At 36.8% G+C, this 20,836-nt stretch overlaps 1 protein-coding gene across 2 annotated transcripts in view; it reads right to left on the reverse strand.

Annotated features, from left to right (window-relative positions):
* Positions 1 to 1,991: 1,991 nt before the first annotated feature.
* The window catches only part of TXNRD2 (thioredoxin reductase 2), a 32,446-nt gene continuing 13,601 nt past the window's right edge, over positions 1,992 to 20,836 (reverse strand). For both annotated transcript variants that reach the window (XM_038151916.1, XM_038151918.1), the window contains exons 12-17: positions 15,824 to 15,960; positions 10,401 to 10,496; positions 10,096 to 10,188; positions 9,254 to 9,325; positions 7,390 to 7,487; positions 1,992 to 5,135 (exon numbers count right to left, since the gene is read on the reverse strand). In XM_038151916.1, coding sequence (XP_038007844.1) covers positions 5,012 to 5,135; positions 7,390 to 7,487; positions 9,254 to 9,325; positions 10,096 to 10,188; positions 10,401 to 10,496; positions 15,824 to 15,960 — 620 coding nt within the window. In that variant the 3' untranslated portion in view covers positions 1,992 to 5,011. The remainder of the gene's footprint in view (positions 5,136 to 7,389; positions 7,488 to 9,253; positions 9,326 to 10,095; positions 10,189 to 10,400; positions 10,497 to 15,823; positions 15,961 to 20,836) is intronic.

The following is a 20,836-nucleotide window of genomic DNA, read 5'->3' on the forward strand; positions in this document are numbered from 1 at the left end:
TGCTGAAGGGGATATTTCACCTGGCCCATCAAAATTCAATGTAGAGGATTAGAACTAAGAAGAGCTGACAATATTGACTTTGAGTACCACAACGGAAACATAATTAGCTTTTTGACATGTAGTGGACAGAAATATTCCATTTTTAAAAAAAAAACAGTTAGAGTAATTACTGCATATCTGTTGCATGCTGCCCTGGGAAAAAGGAAAAAAAAAAAAAAAAGAAAGAAAAAAGGTCTGCTCTGGGCTCTGCTGTTTCCTCTTTTCCCAGTAAAATCCAAGCTTGGCACTAGAATAAATGCATACAAACCAAGCCTTTCTGCTGGAAGAACATCAGGAAAACTTTGTGCATTAAAGTAAAAACCTCTCTTAAAAGAGAGCACACAGATCTGAAAGAATGAAAAAGTCAATGAATTTTATACAAGTTTACATATTGCAAAACAAACTGTCTGCACTATGCTTATTAAAGGCATATTTCATTGGCTAATCATAGATGTCTATTGTACCTTTTATGTTTTGAATCATAATTGCAGCCTTTTCCCCAACTGTAATAATGAAAGACATTTTGGCATATGCTTATATTGATTCCCCTTTAACAAAGCACTTAAGACAAATGCTTGCATCCCGCTGAAATTAATGGCCAACCTTAACTTTGAGTACACTGATGTCACTGGCATTTAGACAAATGGCAATTTATATGGGCACAGAATTGCCTACTTTGTTGGACAGACACGAGCCTCTGAAGAGAAGTCTTCAAACTCAAAAGTCTTTAAAATACTCAACTACTTTGGTTAAAAACACTATGGCATCCATGGCTTTTATGTTTTTAGCACAATAAATGTGCTAACAAAAAAATGTGTAGCTGTTGTACTTTTCCTTCTCCTGGTCTGGAATAATCTAAACTCTACAAAAATTTTTTCAGTAGATGTAACAAAGTACAGTACATGCAGAAATGGGAAAAGGCAAAACTTAATTGTACACAAAACCTTGAGAACAAGCTATCATTAGGTATAATATAAATAATGCACTAAATTCTATTCCAAATTTATTTTGTCTGTATGCTCAACTGTTATTCTTTTTGCTTTGGGATTAAGTGGTATATGAAAATAAGCAAAAAATAATCAAGAATTATGCTTACCTTATTACATTTTTTTTAACGACTGTTACTAGTTATCCTAATTAGTTAGAACCTGCAATGAAATATTTCAGGAAACTAACATAGATTAAAAATGCAGAAATAGAAATGCCTTTACATAGAGTAAAGTCAATATTCATTCTCAGCATCAAATCCAGGGCATATACTGAGGCAATACTAAACTAGCCTGTTTTCAGAAGCTAACCTGACTTAATGGGAACTTCTTATCAAAATCAGTGGACTTAAAGATATAAAAGAAAATTGAGATGAATTGAACAATGTACACCCTTACTTTTCTGACAGAGAAGTTTCTGAGAGCTCTAAATACATTTTGCTAGTCGTTTCTCTATTAATTTTCTAATATTTTTACCTAGCAGTATCCACAGCCACTAATTGGCTTTGTAGCACTGCATTTTCTCCACTCTGTGTTCTGGTTTAAACCCCCAAGTGAACAGCTCATGTAGAATACTGCAGCTCTGTAAAATGCTCTGGCTGCACTGAGGGAGTTTACTCTTGACAAGACTTCAAGAAGCATGTCAGTATGCAGGGACAATGAAAATACCTGTTAGACCTCATCAGCAGGAGTAAAAAGACAATATTTGAAAGCATACTTACCGAGTCTACAGTTTCTCTTAAATTTAAAATATGAGGCCACCCAACCTGGAAAAGTCTCAATGGTTATTCAGTTTACACACACATACAAAAGTATCAACATTTCCTTAATAAAAGGTCGGAGTCTGTCTATTTCTTTATTTCCTTAATACATACTTCAACCAAGAGAGACAGCATTAAGATCAAAAATATCTATCTATTGTAAGCAGAAATCACATGTACAAAATTAAGCAAGTGCAATCACACATTTACTAGAAAAAAATATTATTTATTTATTAATTAATTCATAACACAATAAATATTGGAATCACACATATGAGGGACCCAGCAAAGCTCAGACTTGTTTGCGCCATGGTGTGGTTTGACAAACAAATCCTCATCAGCTGGCATCCTGAGAAGCCTGACTAGATTTTTTTGGTACATTTTCACATGCAATCAGTGAGTTGCAATGTACATCAGTTGTTTCAATTTATATTGGTCAGGCTTTTAAAAACAATTCTTAAGCACCATCCCTGGTGAATCCTTCAGGAAAAAAAGCACAATCACAATATTTGTCATTATTCTGTCTTGCTGTTGATTCTGACATTATTATGTCAGTGGGATTATATGTTTTGTTTTACTTCAGGGGGCAACAGCATTTTCTACTAAATGAGGAACAGAACCAGGCTGCTGTCGAAGAGACAGGAACAATTTCAGGCAGGCCACTCAGCAATTCTAAAACCAAGACAGTTCTGTTTCTTCTGAAAACCATGACATGCTTTAGTTTCACACTCTATATGCACTGAAGACACATTTCCTTGAGATCTCTCTATTTGCTGTCCCAAATAATTAATTTGAACTTTATGATGAATGAAATTAACTCATCTTTCCATTAATTGTCTGAAGGGACAGACAACTCTGCTGCTGGATGCATTGGCAGGGCAGAGAAGAGAAGCAGATTTGACATAGTTAAACACCAGTGCTTTCGTTTCTGGGAAACAAAAGGAACTATAATAGGCAATCACTGGAAAGAAAAACTTGTATGCATAAATGTTAGAGTTTCATCAGAAGTGAGCTGTTTCTCACAGTAAAATCTCTATTAGGCTGCATCTCCATATTTTGAAATATTAAGTAAAACATTTTAAGAAACCCTAATTTACTCTCAACTCCTTTTTTTTGTAAACAGCTGAGGAAAATCTAGCAAGGGTTTTGGCTGCATCATACTCATAAGGCCCTTTAGTAAAGGAAACAAACTTCTGAATGTGCAGGTATGCACCTATTTATATAGATATAAAGTTTTCATCATTTCTTCTAAAGGCAGCTGCAAAATTCAGGCATGAATGTTGTTTCAACAACACTTTCAATCCTAATATTTCTTGTCACCTACAGACCTATGGATGACTTCACAGATGTAAAATGGCATCTGCAGATCTGATAGGGAATGCCACTTGGAGTCCAACTGTGTCACTTCTTTCTATTTTATGGACCAGAAACATGGACCAAAAAAAAATTTGTGGAGAAAACATTTAGGACTTCTTTTGTTGTTGTTTAAGTTTAAAAAAATTGAAAATGTAATAGTCTCCTATCAATGAGAGTGGGATAAATGCTGTTAAATCCCATTTTACAAGGAAGTTTTGATCCCTTTTGTCTAATAGTTTCTCAGACAGGTACAATTCTCATGGTAAAAATTATTTCACACTTGATATAAACCAACCATTTGTCTGTGTTGCTGCAGCAGTGAAATACCAATCAAATTAAAACAGCAGATATATACATGATCATCAAAAATTCTTCAAAACAGCAACAAGTTTGGAATGAAAATAACAAATTCCACACATAAAACACTGATATCAATTAACTGCAAATAGGATATATTTTGTTTCACCTGAAGCTGGTCTCTTCCAATGTTCACTATTCTGCTGTAAAGGGTGCAAGAAACTGACTGGGATTGAAATTCGGGGCAGATTGGTTTGTGTTTGCCTTTGTCAGGCTACCTCCTTAACAGGGCTCTGCACAAGAAGCTTCACTCTCAGATTTGTTCCTCTCCTGCCACAGATGAGCCAGCACCTCCCCCTTCTGGAGAGCACGAAAATCAGCAGGAATTTGCAACAGGGTAATGCTTTCTTACTCGGGCCAGTACACAAAAACAAACAAACAAACCAAACCAAAAAAAAAAAAAAAAAAAAAAAAAGAAAAAAAAAAAGAAAAAAGTTGCAGATGATTATTTTATATCTTTGCTCAGGGCAGGATCATTTCTCTTCCATTTCTCTTTTGGATCACTGCTTAATGTAGTTCCCTTCAGTAACATGTTTTATTAAAGCCAGACATAAGTCAGTTCAGATATGGTCTCCAGCTCATCAGTAAGAAAGTCTTTAAAACAAACCAAGAAAATATTTCAGTGTCAGCCATATTTCTGCATTCTATAAAACAGAAAATGCTGCATAAGGTGGATTATTAGAGGGTTTTACTCGTCAGCTTAATATACACTGTTCAAGCAGTAATTTGTGAGATGTGTCAATTTAGTTTGGACTGAGCTGAATTAAAAATTTCAGGAGTAGGCAGAGACGCCACCATAAAATTCAACTCTTTCTTTAGCACCTCTGAGATCATTCATTCTCAGTCCTCTCCACAACACTGTGACCAGGCTGCTACTGATTAATCCATTGTGATTCTTCCAGCAGCAGTACAGCCTCAGGTGATTTTCTATTAAATCTCATTTCATATTACTTTTAAAGGAAAACCCCCAAAGATGACTGCTTACCCTTTGTTATGCACTCCAGGAACTTGTTTCCACTAGTGAATGCAGAGTCTCAGTGTTCAATATTAGGATCAGTAATGAGCAATCCAAGCACGCAGGACAAAGCACCCCACCAAACTTCTATGGGATGTCCTGTGTGGTTCCCAGCATCTGAGACTCTTCTGCTGGCCAGCAGGGAAACCCAAATGACAACTGCTTCATTATAGATGGCCTCAGATGTCACAGGCTTTATTTGTAAATATGACTAAATAAAGTCATATTTACATATAAAATACTGTGATTGTTCCCTAGGTCCCAGCAACAGAAGAGCTTTAGGCTGTTAGAAAGGGATTTGTTGCGGGACTACATTGGTTTTAGAACTGTGATGGTGCAAGGAAAATTTTTCGGCTGTGAGACAAAGCTCTCTACAAGGAGAAAAACAAAGATTCCTGTAACCTGAACCATTAAAGCTGTTTCAACTTCAGGTGCCCCTTTTCTTTACAAATATGTTTTGTGCTTTTTTTCCTTCTTTCCAGGGATGGTATTTAACCTCAGCAGCCTGTGACTGTTGCATCCAGGCCAGAACGCTTTGTAATGTGCAACTTGGTAACTTCTTCAGCACAGGTGGGGTGAATGCCAACTGTCTTCATCATCTGAGGGTACGTAGCACCACACCTACCAAAAACCAACAACAACAACAACAACAAATGACCCACAATGTCAAATGCTATTCACCTGAAGCAGCTAAAAGGTCCTAAAACATCAAAATAATTCTGCTCTTGTCCATTTGATCAGGTAGAGGAGTTGCATTTGTTCTTCAAACAATGCTGTCTATTATTTCTCAGGCACTTACACAACACGTAGACGCCCAGCTTCCCAACTCTGAGGTAGGAAAGAATTGTCATAAGAGTTGAGACAGAGAGAATTAAGCAATTTACACTAAGTCACAACTGAGCCTGTGGCAAAAACATATGACAAAACTGCAACCTTCAGCTTTTCTTGTACATACATGTGTGTTTCACTAACTCCAGATGGAAAAAAATGCACACATCCACACAGAGGAAGAAAATTGTAATTAGAACTGTTGGAAAGAATTTGCTAAAGGAAATAATACCAGAATATTCTTCCATAAACTTAAAGTCTCTGGTGCTTACACTGAACATATCAATGTTATAAGCAAGGAAAAAAAAAAAAAGTCTTTTATTTAAAAAACATAACAAGCAACCAAAACCCACCAAAACCCCCTTGTGCTACAATCCCACTTGCTTACTTCCCTTACTTGTCCAGTAACATTCTTAAGACTTGATGACTTTCTTTTGAACTGCAATTCCTGGCAGGCCATGCTGTAAGAATAGCTGAAATGGCCCTAAATTTAAGGATTGTTTCAAGCTCTCTATGGAATAATGTTATCTCCCTCTACAAAATGCAGGAAAGGAAGCTATAGATGCCTTCTGGTGTCTCCACTTACATCTAAAAAAGCACCGACAAGCAAAAGATCTTTGCTGACTACAGATGTTACTGGAGCACTGGGTGGGGAGGGAAGATGAAAAATCATCCTTCAGAGAAGCTGAAGAAGTATTTGACAAAGGAGAAAAGCAGCTTTTACAGTGGGGGTTCCACATTGAAAGCTCTGGATTTGTGAAATGCAATAGAAACCAATACAGGAATCTGACCTGCTGAAAACCTCTTACTGTGGCTAAAGTTTTCATTTCCCTCAAGCAAGGCAGAAAAACACTCCAGTTTCATGTGCTTCCTTTTCAATGGTTATTTTGGATAAAACTTCAAAACAATGACATACGAAAAAATGTAGTTCTAGAATCTATACCACTGGCAATTAATGGACTACAAACACATGTTGAAAATGTGTACTGAGGGTACACTGCAATCAGTGATTTCCAAGATATTCCTCACATGATACTTGTGGTCCTGCCTTCTTAATCCTTTCTGCTTTTCATTTATAATAGTCACTCACAACTGCAGGACTAAAACTGCAGTAAAATGGTGATCAAATTTAGGAAAATGGACTGACACCACAACTGGCAATGATTTATGATGTTCCAGACTACTTTCTTTGAAGAGAAAGTTAAAAACTATAATTTTTTAATGTAAATATAGGAATCAACACTTCTGAAGATGTGAATCAGCAGTAAGAAGGGGAAAGGAAAAAAACAAATAAGAAATAATTGTAGTACAGAAAAAGCATAGCAAGAGTTTTCCATTTAACCAGAGAGGACTGAGAATCACCGCTTACTCCTTCAAAGGAGGACTTCTATATTAATACTTGAGCAAAATTTTAGACAAGATCAGATCACAAAGGATGTTTTTTATTGCAATTATCAGATCGCTTCAAACAAAAGTATCTTCCCTCTCTCATCATCCCATAGAAATTTCTTTTTTACTATACTGTATTTAGCTTATACCCCAGCAATATAAGGATTCATGCAAACCTTGCTGAACTTTTAAGAAGCCATGGCTGTGCAAATTTAAAGATGAGATTAGGAAAGGAAATGCTTGGCAGGTGTAAAAAAAGTTTTTTTTCTGAAAATCACAAATATATTTTTAAAGAAGCAACCTGGAAAACTGTATGGTGATTTCCTATCCTGTGCACATAATGCAGAAGAAGCTACACTGAAGAAACGAACATTAGTTAAGTTAATGCTTAATTCTGTTTTTTGCTTTAACTATATCAAATCAATGATATATTTTCCTCAATTGTTCCCTAACTATATCCAGTATTACAGTAACTAAATCCAGTACATCATAATGAAGAACTGCAGTATTTTTTGTGAAAATATGCGCAATACTCCATAAAAGTAACAAAAAGCATGCATTCTTTATAGTGTTGCCAAAACTAGGCAGCTATCTCTTATAATCTTACAATAACTTAAGAAGCAGGCTTTAGAAGCTAGAGACATTCTTTTGTACTTACTTGATTCCAAGAGCAAATCCTTGAATAACTTCGCCTGCATTTGGTCCAATGAAATGAAGGCCAAGTATTCGTTGCTCCCTCTCTCGTAAGCACACCATCTGAAAACAATACATCACAAAAAGATCTTTCCTTAGAACACTTAAAGATAAGGCATGAAGATGAATTAAATGAAACTGGAATGCCCCAAGATCCTAGTTCAGCTGTTTATTTCTAGTGTGCCAGAAACTTATGCACTTGCTTAAGTCTTACTGACTTCAAGAGGTCTTACTCTCATTGTCCTTAAGCACTTTCCTGAATTGAAGCTTTATTAGTGTATTTCTTTCAGACTTGAGGGAGCCACTGACAACAATATTTTCTGGTATTGAATACTTTGTTGTTTGCCATTTGAATGAAATCCCCAAAGTACTTTCTGTAGTCTGGTGACCAGATCAGTGCTCTTTTCCACTGAGTGGCCACCTCAGCACTTCTCCAAGCCTGTGCAGTTGTTTTCTTCAGCTGTATTCTCACAGAAGATCACTACCATTGTCAGCTGTACCTTCACAGATGACCACTGACAGTTCCAGGATATTTTGTACCTTTGTGACTCAGTCAGTAAACCCTTACAGCAGCATGTTTGCTGAGATACATTTACCACAAGAGGCACATAACCTAAAAAAGAGTCCAGCCTCAGAAGCAGCCAAAGATGAAGGTTAATGAGTATCCAGGAGAGCCTGAGTCACTGCACACTTAACTTTTATTAGAGAACTTAATGAAAATGTTTTAGTTCCTGTAAGGACACCATCTTTATAATTATGAAAAGAAAGTCAGTCTCTCCCTGCATCCTCCCATCAGGCGTTAAATTATCACTAATCTACTAAGTTCTGCTATTCAGTAAAAGCTTAAATTCTTTCATCAGGAATGCCAGGAACAGCAGCAATCTTGATGTGGGACTTTAAATATTAAAGCATTTTAAAGGAAAAATTCTTGCAATATCGTTTGAAAGACTCAAGTTAAATGCTTTTTTATATGTTTTGAGAGTTTAGTAAGGACTATATTAAACATCATCCAACAACTATTATCCTGGTACTACTTCACCCTTAAATATTTACTCTAATTGACATAATTCAAAGGGAATACATAAAATTGACTATCATCACCTTTGTTACACTGGTACTTGGACACTTAAGGCATTTGCATAATTCAGAGGAGATAAAATACAGTCAGAAAAACTGACTGCAGTTATTGACAATGGACATTTCTTACATAACAATATAATATTGTATAATGTGATGGATGAACACATTTATGCAAAAAAAGACTGTTCCCTGATGATGAGAAGAAAAGGAAGAAAAAGGAAACTATGATATATTCTACCAACACTACACGTCATCTTAGCTAAGATTCTCTGCTGTAGGCAAGAGCATCAAAAACCTTTCCAACACTGAAACAACTGGATTGCTGCAGAAGGCCCTTTTGAGGCCTGGCACTTTGGTCTAAACCAGGAGGTTTTTTTTTTCCTTGAGTAGAAACTGAATAGTTACTGTAGTTTTGTTAGCCTTATGCTTAATTTTTGAAGGTATCATACTTTTGGCAAGAGATGTCAATATAAATACTTCATGTAACCAGTTAAGAACTTTGCTGGGAGAAGCAGAGATTGATCTGCATCTGAAATACTTTTTAGGACCTTAAAAGCAGTTCAAAGATGGTATTTATTAAATGAATGTCAGTTCTGAAAAATGCCAATATCTGTAAAGAAATTTCAAAATGTCTGTCACCAAGAAAATATCCATCTTGAGATTTTTTTTTGCCAAACAGTGCTCTTTAAAGTCAGCTGTACCATATCCCATTTTAAGTTAAAAGCAAGTTAAAAGCCCACAAAACTCACTTTCATATAGCATTGAGTTGCATCTCTTTCAGCCACTGTGAACTCTAAAGGTTTATAATATGCATGGTATACCTGGTAGGAAAAACAATAACATTTTGTGTTAGAGAATACTATTATGTCAAAACCTGGTATTTATTACTATGATAATTACTACTACTATATATTTATACCTTTGTACAAATATTGATTAATTTATAAACTGTTAGTCATTTTAAAGAAAAATATAGAAAGCACAGTAAGAGCTTAACACAAACCTTTCTCAGAGAATCATTAGATTAAAAACAAAACTGAAAAAACCTTCACAAATAATGCTACTCAGACTAACGCACCAAATTAAAGGGAAAAAATTAGCATTTTTAAGCTTCTCCCAAAGGTTCAATGCCTTGTTTACTGAAAAAAAATGAAATCCAAGAAACTTTTCATATCTATCACAATGCACCCCACAACAAAATAAAAACTGTAATACTTGCATTCTGAATAGTAAATTCTTATTTTTTCATTAATGATTTTCCCAAGTGAGTAAGAGTAACACAATATATCTTTTCAAGGGTAACTTGTAGAAAGTAGCACAACCATTATTTACTGATGCTGCACAATGTAACTTGCTAAAATGGCTGCTGCTTTAAAGCTGTCACACCCTATCAGTGATTTTAAACCCAACAGGCAACAGTTCCCATTGTGACCTGCTGCAATACTACTGGAGTTCTGAGCACTTCTGGAGACACCAACTCCCTAACTGTAAACACAGTATTTTGGGGACCAAAAATTTTACAGCAGTAAAAATTCTGCCTTTCCACAGGGCAACTCTGACACCAACTAGAAAATTAAAAATGTTTTCATACCTCAATATTGTCTGATCCGTGACGTTGCACAGCTGCTTCTTCTGACAGGCCAACACAGCCATATTCCAAGGGAGTGAAGACTGTGGTAGGCACCTGCTTGGGAGGAAGCAGGAGCTGTTACTGCTGAGCCATGTGCAGCAGCTGCCTGGCAGACACTTGAGCACAACTGAGGCACAGCTCAGGCACACACCTCCACTTTGGCTGCTGTCAAAGCTGGATTCCAAGTGACAAAATGCCATTCCTTAAAAATTCTTTAAAAGAAAAAAAGCCAAAGATTGTTCTTACTGCAAAAAAACATAACTCACATTGTCATAGTCCATCAGTTCTGAAGACTGGCCGAAAAGACGCTGAGCCAGCAGTTTTCCTGCAGCTATTGCTGTGGGTGTTAATTCAGGACGGCCCTAGGAAGAGAGCACAAAGCTTTGTTTGAACTTAAGGAGAAGCGGCATCCAAAGAGTTCTCCTGGGACAATGGTCAGAGGAAAGCCAAATCTTTGAAATTCCAGCTTGGTAGCCAGGGCTCCAAATAGAAAAAGCAATGATAATTTCTGTCCAAACATGCTTTAAAGTCTGAGTTTACTATCTGTCTTAATGAGGGAAAAGTGTCACAAATATGTCAAATCTTTATATCTTGTCATGGCATCTCTTGAAAAGCAGCACATATTCACATGCTGACTGTTCACTTCACCCCTTCTCTCCAAAGTAAGCCATGAGGAAATTTTTCAAAGTGTCTTTTTAAAGCAATAAGAGCCTAGTTTAAAGCAACAGTGCTTTTATAATATCAGACCTTTAAAAAAAAATTGTCTGACACATTTTTACAGAACACAGGCACAAAACCTAGCTATTTGTAGACACTATTACCAACTTCCTCAGTTGGCCCTGGACTGGAAAAGTGGAAAGCTCTTTTGCTAGCACGGTGACCTAAAGGGTGAGCTGGTCCTGGTCTCAGGCTGTGCTGTTACACAGGGGCTTGAAAGGGATTGCTATTGGCAAATGCAAACTTCCTGCAAGTGAGAAATGGAACGACAGCAGGATATGACCAGGGTGTGCTCCAGTTCAAGCCATGACTCCTGGCTACTTTTTATATCCAAACAGGGCTGTATATGCGCCAGAACCCTAATTCTGAGAGCTGGCACAGCACTGCTGGAGCCTCAGAACTGGAGAGCTGGTTTTAAAGAACTTGGAAGTTTTTGAAAATTAAACTAAGGTATTTGCAAGGGAATATTTTCAAGCCCAAGGAAGAACAGTCCACGTAGGTTAATAAGAGTAAACAAATTCATAAATCCATTAAAAAAACCCCATTGGTTAAGAGTTCATCCAAGACATATCATCAAAATGCTTGTCTGACATGAGAAAAGAAGTCACAAATTCAGAAGGAATGATGTGAAACCTAAGAAAGCCAAAACTGAGAAGCACTTTTGTGGCACAACGTGAAATGCTTTATAAAATGGGTGAAGTTTTGATTCACACACGTGCTATTTAGATACAACACTTGTGACACTCCTGCAAAGCCCCACTTAGAGGCAGTCATTCAATAAGCTCTCAAAATGAGTTCTCAGCAGAAAATAAAATAAGGATTCCCCATCACACACATTCAAAGTTTTAAACATTTTTTTGGCATTTACTGGAATCCATTCCTCTTTACCAGCTTATCTTTTTTTGTATGTTGGTAGACAGAATCTGTACATGGTATTAGCTCCCATTTTCTTCAGGACACATCTCATTTAATTATCTGCATATTAATAGGCATCTAGGCTTTTATCTGTATTAATAACCACTTAAAAGTTCAATTGCAAAAAAACAATTGGAAACATTACATCTAACCTGATAACAGAAATCACAAATCTAATTGTTAATGAAGGCTAATCTATTTTTCCTCCACAGCACATGACAAATCACAAAGCTGCAAGCTGCAAGTCTATCCCTTTTTCCTTCTACCATCCCTCAAGTCACAATTTTTCAAACCCAGCATTTTGGCTTTCAAGTCTGTAAATGTAATTTACCAGATGAAATTTGTTTTTTCTTACACACATTTGCCTGAAACATGTCTGCCAATCATTTCTGTAGCAGGAAATAGATGTTGTTTTGGCATTCCAGAAATGAATAGAAGATTGGAACGAGAGATAAAATTGTGAAAGCACTGCCATGCATTCCATAAAACCCAACTAATTACTAAAACATCCATGCAGATAAAGCCCAATTTCTCATAAACAATGACTTAAAGACCTTCCTTGGTAAATATTTGAAATGAACATTCACTTTGCAGTCATGTGTAGAACTATTCTGCTGATAATTATGGATACGAATTGTTCGTAAGAATCCTCCAATGGATTATACATTTAACTGAGATGGTCCTAAGAGAGTTTAAAAAGCTTTGAAGTAATGTGTATTTGTTCTAACAACTCTTTTTGGTCTAATTTCTATTCAAAGCAACATACTGTACATTCCACTTTCTCTACACATCTTTGTTGTAACACCCTTTGAAATATGACAGATGTAGAGTGGCCTGACCATAAACCTCCTTCTGAGAAAATGTCTTTATAGTGTGTGCCATGCTTTTTAACAAGAACACTACTGGAGGAAGGATTTTAACCCAGAGAGCTTATATCAGCACTGAAAAAAAGAATTCACACTAAAATTCCAGCTTGATTTTCCTGATCCTGATTACAGAAGATGAAAATGCTAAAATGCAGTTTCACCTGCCAGTTGAAAATAATATTTTGCCACAACTTGAATAATGTTTTTTGAGGGTACACAAACTGACTCAAAACTGGAAGATTTTTTTCCATTTTTTTCCAAATGAAATCTTGGGTAACATTAGGATTCCATTCCATACAGGGGTGCAACAAGACACCCATGCACACACAGATTCCCATTTGTACCAGGTGGGGAGGACTCCAAATGAAAACAGTCATTCTGAGCAATCAGGAAACTCAGCTGCCCCCTCGCTCCCTCCCCGGCCAGCCAGGGCATTGAATTCAAACAAAAAAAAAAGCAGTTCTTGCTATTTGGTAGCAATTCAGGATTTATTCAGTGTGGAGTGGTAAAGGAGGGAGGAGGGCTTGGGAACTACTCACAAAATTTGAGCAAAAGTACTTTATGGTAGCAAAGAAACTCTAACAGGGACAGAGCAGAGCAAAGAGAAATCCTGAGCAGGAACACTGGAGGAAAAAATGATTTATATAATGATTCTTAGAGATCATTGATGCTCACTCACAAGAAACAAGATTCTCCTTCCTGTGCTCTTTTGGTAGGTCACACCTAGAAAGTACCACAACCAAGCTCTGCAGCTTTGTGGTTCTTAGCAGGATGCCCTTGATTCTCATATATTAATATGAGACATGCACCAACACAGAAATTTATTTCAGTGCTGGTTCCCATGCCAATTAAATTTATTATTTAAATTATTCTGCTTTAAAAAAACCCCAAAACTATATTAATTTAAGTATTCAAATAAAATAAACTTTATTGCTTAGCAAGTGGAATTACACAGGTCACGTGCTGGAGTCAGATAAGATAGTGACAGTAATTCTTTTTATCTCTGAACACTTGAAATGTAGGAGTACTATATGATGATCTCTTTAATTCCCTGCATTGAGCCAATATGCAGATAAAAGCTTAATGGAATATTCTACAGAGCACTGACATAAATTTTTCATTTTTCCCCCTAGCTGTACACTGGACACAGCACAGAACTGTGCTGCTGTTTTTAACACTTACACTTAGAAGTGTCTATTGAACCACTCAGGTTCAAAAATCTGCTCTAATTGGGACAAAAGCAGGAAAAGGAAATCCAAGTTTTAACAACAAAATGCAAAGGACAAATAAATGAAGACATGATTTTTAGATCCAGAGAAGGAAAGAGGAGAGCATCCTGCCTCCAACTTTATATTTCTTATCTAAATCCTCAAAGGGCAAAAGACAAGAAGCTTCCAAAAGGAAATTACTTGCCCAAAATAACACTGCAGATTGGCAGCAAAATAAGCAACAGATTCTAAGCCCTGCCAGCATTGCCTCTAACAACTGTTTCTTGGATGAAATTAAAAAGAAAATTTTGGAAAGCAGGAGGCAGCCAAGCCATATATATCAGGGATAAGCAGGTGTAGGAGGTTGCTGTGAGCAGAAAGTGGACTTTAGGAAGTATCTGAAAGCAAAAAGTGACAAATACAGAGGGAATCTGAAATGAGAAATGTGAAATGAGAAGAAAGGAGAGGAACTCTACAAAATCCCAAAGCTCTGAGTGACTGGACAGGACAAACGGACAGAGAAGTTGTGTAGAGTAAAGGGGAAAAAATAAAAAAGGAGAAATATCTGAGAAGGAAAGAGTTTCAACAAAATTTTAAAGGAAATGGCAAGTCCACATGAAGATGGAGACAGACAGGAAGAAACACATGTCTACAGAGAGGGAAGAGGTCAGGAGTGGTCAACAGATTTATGAGATTTAAGTGTCTCCGGCAGCTCCAGAGTCCAGTCAGAAATTTGCAGGGCTATTCCCAAGACATCACTTAATCCATTACAATCTCTTCAGAAACTAAAAGCACCTGTAAAGTTTATACATTTGAGAGACCTTTAAAATATTTTAAACATAGCAGAACAAAAAATTTTCTAAACTTCTCTAAAATTATGCTACATGTACTGTTTGGATATTGCTACAGCATTTAGCTTTACCAGACTTGTAAGGCAGATGCCTGCACTATATGAAAAACTATCTTGACAGAAATTCCAGTAACAGGTGACAGAACTCTGTATCTTGCAATGCCCAGCATTGCTCTGTATTCTACATATTGCCCAAATTTTCCAGGCACAGGAGGCAGATGATGAAAACATCCTCCTGTAACTCTACAGTTCAGAATCCAGACAAACATTTTTTATGAAATCAGCACATTTGAGGATGCCCAATTTATAGCAGATAATCTGAGCTCTTACGTAAAATGAAAACTGGCAGATTGGAAGTGTTTAAGTGCACATTTTTCATGACAAGACATTCTTGTCATATATGACTATAGATTATCAATAGCACCAGAATAAGACAACAGAATCTGGTTTTACCGCTCTAATAAGTAAATTATTTTGCTTAAGTTATAATGTCCCCTTCTTAAAAAAAAACAAAACAACACAACGAAAAACCCAAACAAAAAAGCCAAACCCCTCATGTTTTAGCATAATCATTTACAAAACATGAGGAAAAGTCAAATGCATTTAGTACTTTCAGCAATTACTTTTTCTTATTCTAGAGGAAAGTACTTCATCAGAAGCATTTTGCATCAGGGAGCTGATAAGCTGTTTTGTGATTAGTCTCAATTAACACCCAAAATACCCCAAAATGCAGTCACAGAACTTGTCATGGTCATTCCCTGTAAATATACTTAGCTACAGTAGAATTGCTTTCACTCAGCATTCACAGGCAGTGTGAAGTCATATGTCAAAAGTGATACAAACATTATTGGAAAGATAATAGGAGTGATAAAGACATCATTATTAGCCTCTGACCAATGATGCATTCCCTGATAAACATCAGCAATAATCTCTCATGCTGAGATACTTCACAAGATCCCTGTGAAGGAAATTACTGACCCAGGTGGCTGGCATAAACACTCCAGCCTTGCCAAGTGAAAAAGTGCAAAACACTAAGATATACACTAGAGCATGACTACATCTGGGGACTAGTTATTAGTCAGGAACAAAGTTGGCTTCCTGTTATTGTAAAACAGTTTATGTAGACTCAGTACCTCTGTTATGTCTCCAACTGCATAAATGTGAGGAACAGAAGTAGCTTCACTGGCATCAACAATAATCTTTCCAGTTTCAGAGTTAATTTTCACTCCAACTGTCTCCAAATTGAGAGTTTTGGTGTCAGGGGCTCGGCCTGAAGGGAAAAAAAAATAAAGTAAAAGCTATTGGAAAAGTTCAGCAGTGTTAATCTACAAAGCTGGCATCCTCCACTGTGTATCTCCAAAAACTCTGTTCTATTTGATAGTCCAAGCAGAAATATGAGAAAATTTATACTGAGAAAGCTGCAGGGGTGGGAAGTATGGCTATGACATTCTGTGGGAAAGGAACTCAATCACTATTGCCTCTGCTCAGACATCAGAGGGTTATCCTTTTTAAATATGGAAGATACCACCCACTGGAAAAAGTGCAAAACCCACATGATTTCATATTTATTAAGATTCTAAATTTGATTTCATAGTGTAGCACAAATACATATATAAAAACTAAGCAACTTCTACACTGAAAATTTCCAATAAACATTAACTGAATGGTGCTCAATGCTAACAATGTGTTGTGTATACTTTTTGAATAAAAATTATTAATAATGCTGTTCAACATTAAATATTCCTGAAGTCCTTTGTTTCTTGTAATCTGAATACACTTATCTTTAAATTCTTTTAGTACCCTCAGCTTAGATGAAAAATTTTATCAACTTTGCTCTCAAGTCCTAAATGCTGATTTATTTATCTCAAACTATTTGAGCTATTTCTGTAGAGTTTAGAGATATTTTAAATGTATTTAAAAACAAATGAGGCAAATTCAACCAAGCCCAGATTTTATTACTGCTTCCTATTCCAATGATATCAAATTATCTCATATTTAAAAAATATAATTTTGTAGTGTTTTCTGCATACTTACCCCTTGATCACTGAAGTCTTAACAGCATTACACTCAGCTTTGTATAGAGTATCTAAGGAAGCAATTCCTGACCCAGAAATTGGAATCTCAAATCCTGTCCAACTTGTTTGAAAGTTAATAAACACAGTGAAATTATGTGGTAGTCACAAAATTTTTAAGGGTACGCAAGAGCTACATAGGATCACACAGAAAAAAAACCAAAAACCTGAATATATCCAAATTAAGGAAATTTTTTAACATTGTGTCTGCTTTGAGAGGATTTAATGAATATGGATATATCTACACATACAAGTCTCCTTTGGTTCAGTCATGATTTGCATTCAATTCAATACAGAGCATATAGAGCAAAGCAAAACAAAAAAGGAAACGTGTTTTCATTATAAAAACAAGCTCTTTGATGTTAATGTAGGAAATTATTAAACAAAAGGAAAACCTGGCTTGTCAATACAGACCTAATTATATGTAAACATATGATTCAGTGCTTTATACATCTTCCATATAGCCAGGCCCCTCAGACAATGTCACATCTGAATGCCTCTGTAAAGACTTCTGTGTATTAATTTCATCTGGTGAAACCAACACTTCCTCTGGGAGCACTGACTGAAGCTGTCGGCACTTGGCTATCTGTCTGTCTTCCCTTCTGTTGTCCCCATGGGATGTTGATCTGCTGTTCCTTCTCTGCCCCCTGCTCCCCAGTCCTGATGCTATCAGGCAACAAAAATAATAAACCTCCAGGACCTTATCTTGGCTCGGATGTGAAACAACTTCCTACCGTTGTATTTCTTTGGGTATTGAGAGTAAAGCCTGGGTATTCTGCAAATGGACAGCTAATGGGGTTTTCTAGTTTCCTCTTTTTCCTGCCAGGCAGAGCCAAGAGAAAACTTAGCACGCAATGGCAGGCACTGAAAGAGGAAAAAAAGAAAATGTGTCAATAGAGTCATTTAAAGACCTGTGGCAACAACAGCTGAGTTTATCAAAGCTGCAGGATAACACTTAACCTTTCCATTGCAGCCAATTTTAATGCATGTACAGCTTGGTATTGATAGCTAAGAGTTACAAAAAAATGTGCTGCTTCTCGTAGTGAAGTTTCTCTCTCAATTTTACTGCCTAACCATTATTTTTGAAGGCAAAATCAGAATGTTTAAACACTGATCTGAAGCTTTACTGGCCTTTAGCCCCATGCAGGTTCACCCCCATAAATAAGAATTATACTTACTGATCTTGCTTCATCTCAAATTCAGTATCTTAGGCTCATGATTATAGAATGTGTCTTGGTAGGTTGTAGTGCCAAATTCAGGGACTTCTGATGTTTCCCAGCATTCACTTAGTATTATAAAATCAGTTCTCACCACTTCTCAGTAGGACTTTCATTTTATATCCATAACTCCTGATTTTTCCACATTTTCAAATTCAAGAAAGCATGACTTCACAGCTTATTTCTAAGATTCTAAATCCTACCAGGCACACAAACCCACTCTCTAAAGCTTTTAGTTTAAAGATGTCCTGAAACTTCCAAAGAACAGGAGTGTACAATTGTATTGGACACAAGACTAGATATAGCTTTCATTCAAAACAGTAAAATGTGCCAGACATCTAGAAGAAAGGTGTAACTCAAATCTGACCCTTAAAAAGGTTACCTGCCTCCTGCACTTCTAACAGCACACCACAATCTCATCTTTCATAGACCCATACACTTACCACACAGCTGTGAAAACCACAGAGAGCCCTGCTTTCAGTGCTAGCCCCCATTTCCTTTTAACTTTAAAAGAAAAAACAGCTTTTTGATCTGTTTTTGTAAAATCTAACAACATAGTTTCCTAAGGGGGCTGCCAGCCAGGGGGCTCCACTGCAGAGAGTGACAGGGAAGTGGCTGAAGCTCACATCACAGACTGGCTGTGGTGTGGTGTGGCATTTGTGTCCCATCACCTGCCTGGGGCTTCTGGTAATCACACCTGAACACAAAACAAGGGGAACAAGTATCAGAGTGTGACCTTCAGGTGCAGGATCTTCAACAGTGGAGACTGAAACAGCTAAACTCAGAATTCAGAGGAATAGCCATAGTCAGGTAAGTAGCAGTGGTAAATGGGTGACAGCATACTCTTACACCTAGTAAGATTTCCCAGGGTGATAAAGGTGCAGCTGACAGCAGAATTTTATAATGGGTCTTCCAGAATTTCTTAACCATAGAACTTAGAATGTCTGCTTGCCTCCCGACATTTGAAAAATCCAAACTGGAGCCAACCACGCATTTTATTGTAGATGCCCAAAGTGAGGATACTGCTGGGTGACAGGAGAGTTTTTCTGGAATAAAGCTGAAGCCAAATAATCATCTCCACTTCTTCCCTATACATTGGCACATCACCTTATAACTTTATCCAATCTGACCTCAGTCTGACCTTAATCAAAATCTTGTCTGTGTTCCCAGTTTCAATACGCTCTTCATTCTGAGTGCCTGACACATTCCCCAAATTAGTTTCAAGACCACTGCCCTTTCCTCCTTTAAATGTCTCCCAAAACCCACAAGATGTTTGCTAAAACATAACCAGCTGATAATGACTAATAAAAACCACTGCAGTGTAACTACTGTTCAGATTACAGGAAAATATTGCCTAGAGTAAGATTAATTAAGGTTAAAAAAAGTTCAGAACTTTTATCACATTGATAGCAGCGTGCACCATTTCTACAAGGATGCTTTTGAACATTACATCCATTACTGATAAACCTCCAGCATGCCTGCCACAATTTGAAAAAACAATCTGGCCCTTAGTCAATACTAGGGCAGTAATTGGCTCTCTGGCAAGGATGCTCACTGTACTCTCCTGTAGCACTAACACCTTTTACACAGAGGAGTCCTCTCAGCAAAACGCTTGTGGTGCAATAAACAAAAACCTGCCTGTGGCCATCCAGTGCATACCTGGAGTTCACAACAAAAGCAACTCCAAGTGACATGTAGTAAAATTAAAAATTAAAACCTTATAGCATGGGACAGACTTCTAAAATTCTACTTTTCTTGTTCTCAATGTCCTGTAAAAAGGGAAGAGGGCTGGAAACATTTTCTGAGAAGAAAGCTAGCGTTTACTCTTACTTTATTTCTCCCACACAAAGCTCGCTTTAACCAAAGATTTGGTTTCAAAGGATGGCTCTGCAGTCTCAAAAACGAGCACTCAACCACCATTCACAAGAGAGGTAGGTCATTGGCTTCAATCTCCTCAGCATTTGTGATTGAACAGAATCTGTTTTCTCCATGCAGTAATTATGTTTTCAAGAAATTACTTTGGAGTAATTTTCTGCCATTTCAAAATCTATTTCTACCATCATTGAAGTAAAGGTTAGCATCACCTATCAACTCAAATAGCACCTTAGTGCTGAAATAGTTCTGAATCCAACCTTCTTCACATGTAGATTTAGAGGCATAGCCTAGCTCATGAACAAGTTATTTTTGTAATTACAGGCTGGTATAATAAGTAGCATTAAAAAAAAGTTACACTCAAAGTTTATGGGTTGGTTACACAAAAGGAAAAGCATATTAAAAATAGCCCCGCTGAATAAAGTCTGACTGAATGTCCTTAAAATTAGATATTGGAAAAAACCTAAAAGCACTGGCTGATATAATGGGAATGACAATTTTCATTAGGATTGCAGAAACCATATCTAATCAAATTTCATTAGGATTGCAGAAACCATATCTAATCAAGAGAGTTACGAATTTAAGTTAGTAAGAGAGACAGACATGGGAAGCTCAGAACACAGACCCAAAGCTTCAGCAAACCACAGCACATTAGCATTAAGAGTTGTTTGAGATCAACCAAGGTGCTTTATTTTTCACTGAATAGTTCAAAGATTAAAAACTCGATGGCAAGACTGTGTTTGGCAAGATAAATCTAAAGCCTTTTCTACAGGGGCTGGCAGAGATGTGCTCATAGGAGATCGCAGCAATATTTTACCTTATGGGACTTTTCACAGAAAATCTCCGAGCAAAATTTCTGTTTCCCTTGTTAACCCAAACTGGTTTGGTTGCAAGCCTTGAAGAACGCTTTTACAAAAAAATGTTATGTACTTAACCCTTTGTTGATACTGAACAGCAAGGATTCTATTCAAAACCTCAAAATCTT

The sequence above is a fragment of the Motacilla alba genome, chromosome 15, assembly GCF_015832195.1.
Source record: "Motacilla alba alba isolate MOTALB_02 chromosome 15, Motacilla_alba_V1.0_pri, whole genome shotgun sequence".
Classification (NCBI taxonomy): domain Eukaryota; kingdom Metazoa; phylum Chordata; class Aves; order Passeriformes; family Motacillidae; genus Motacilla; species Motacilla alba.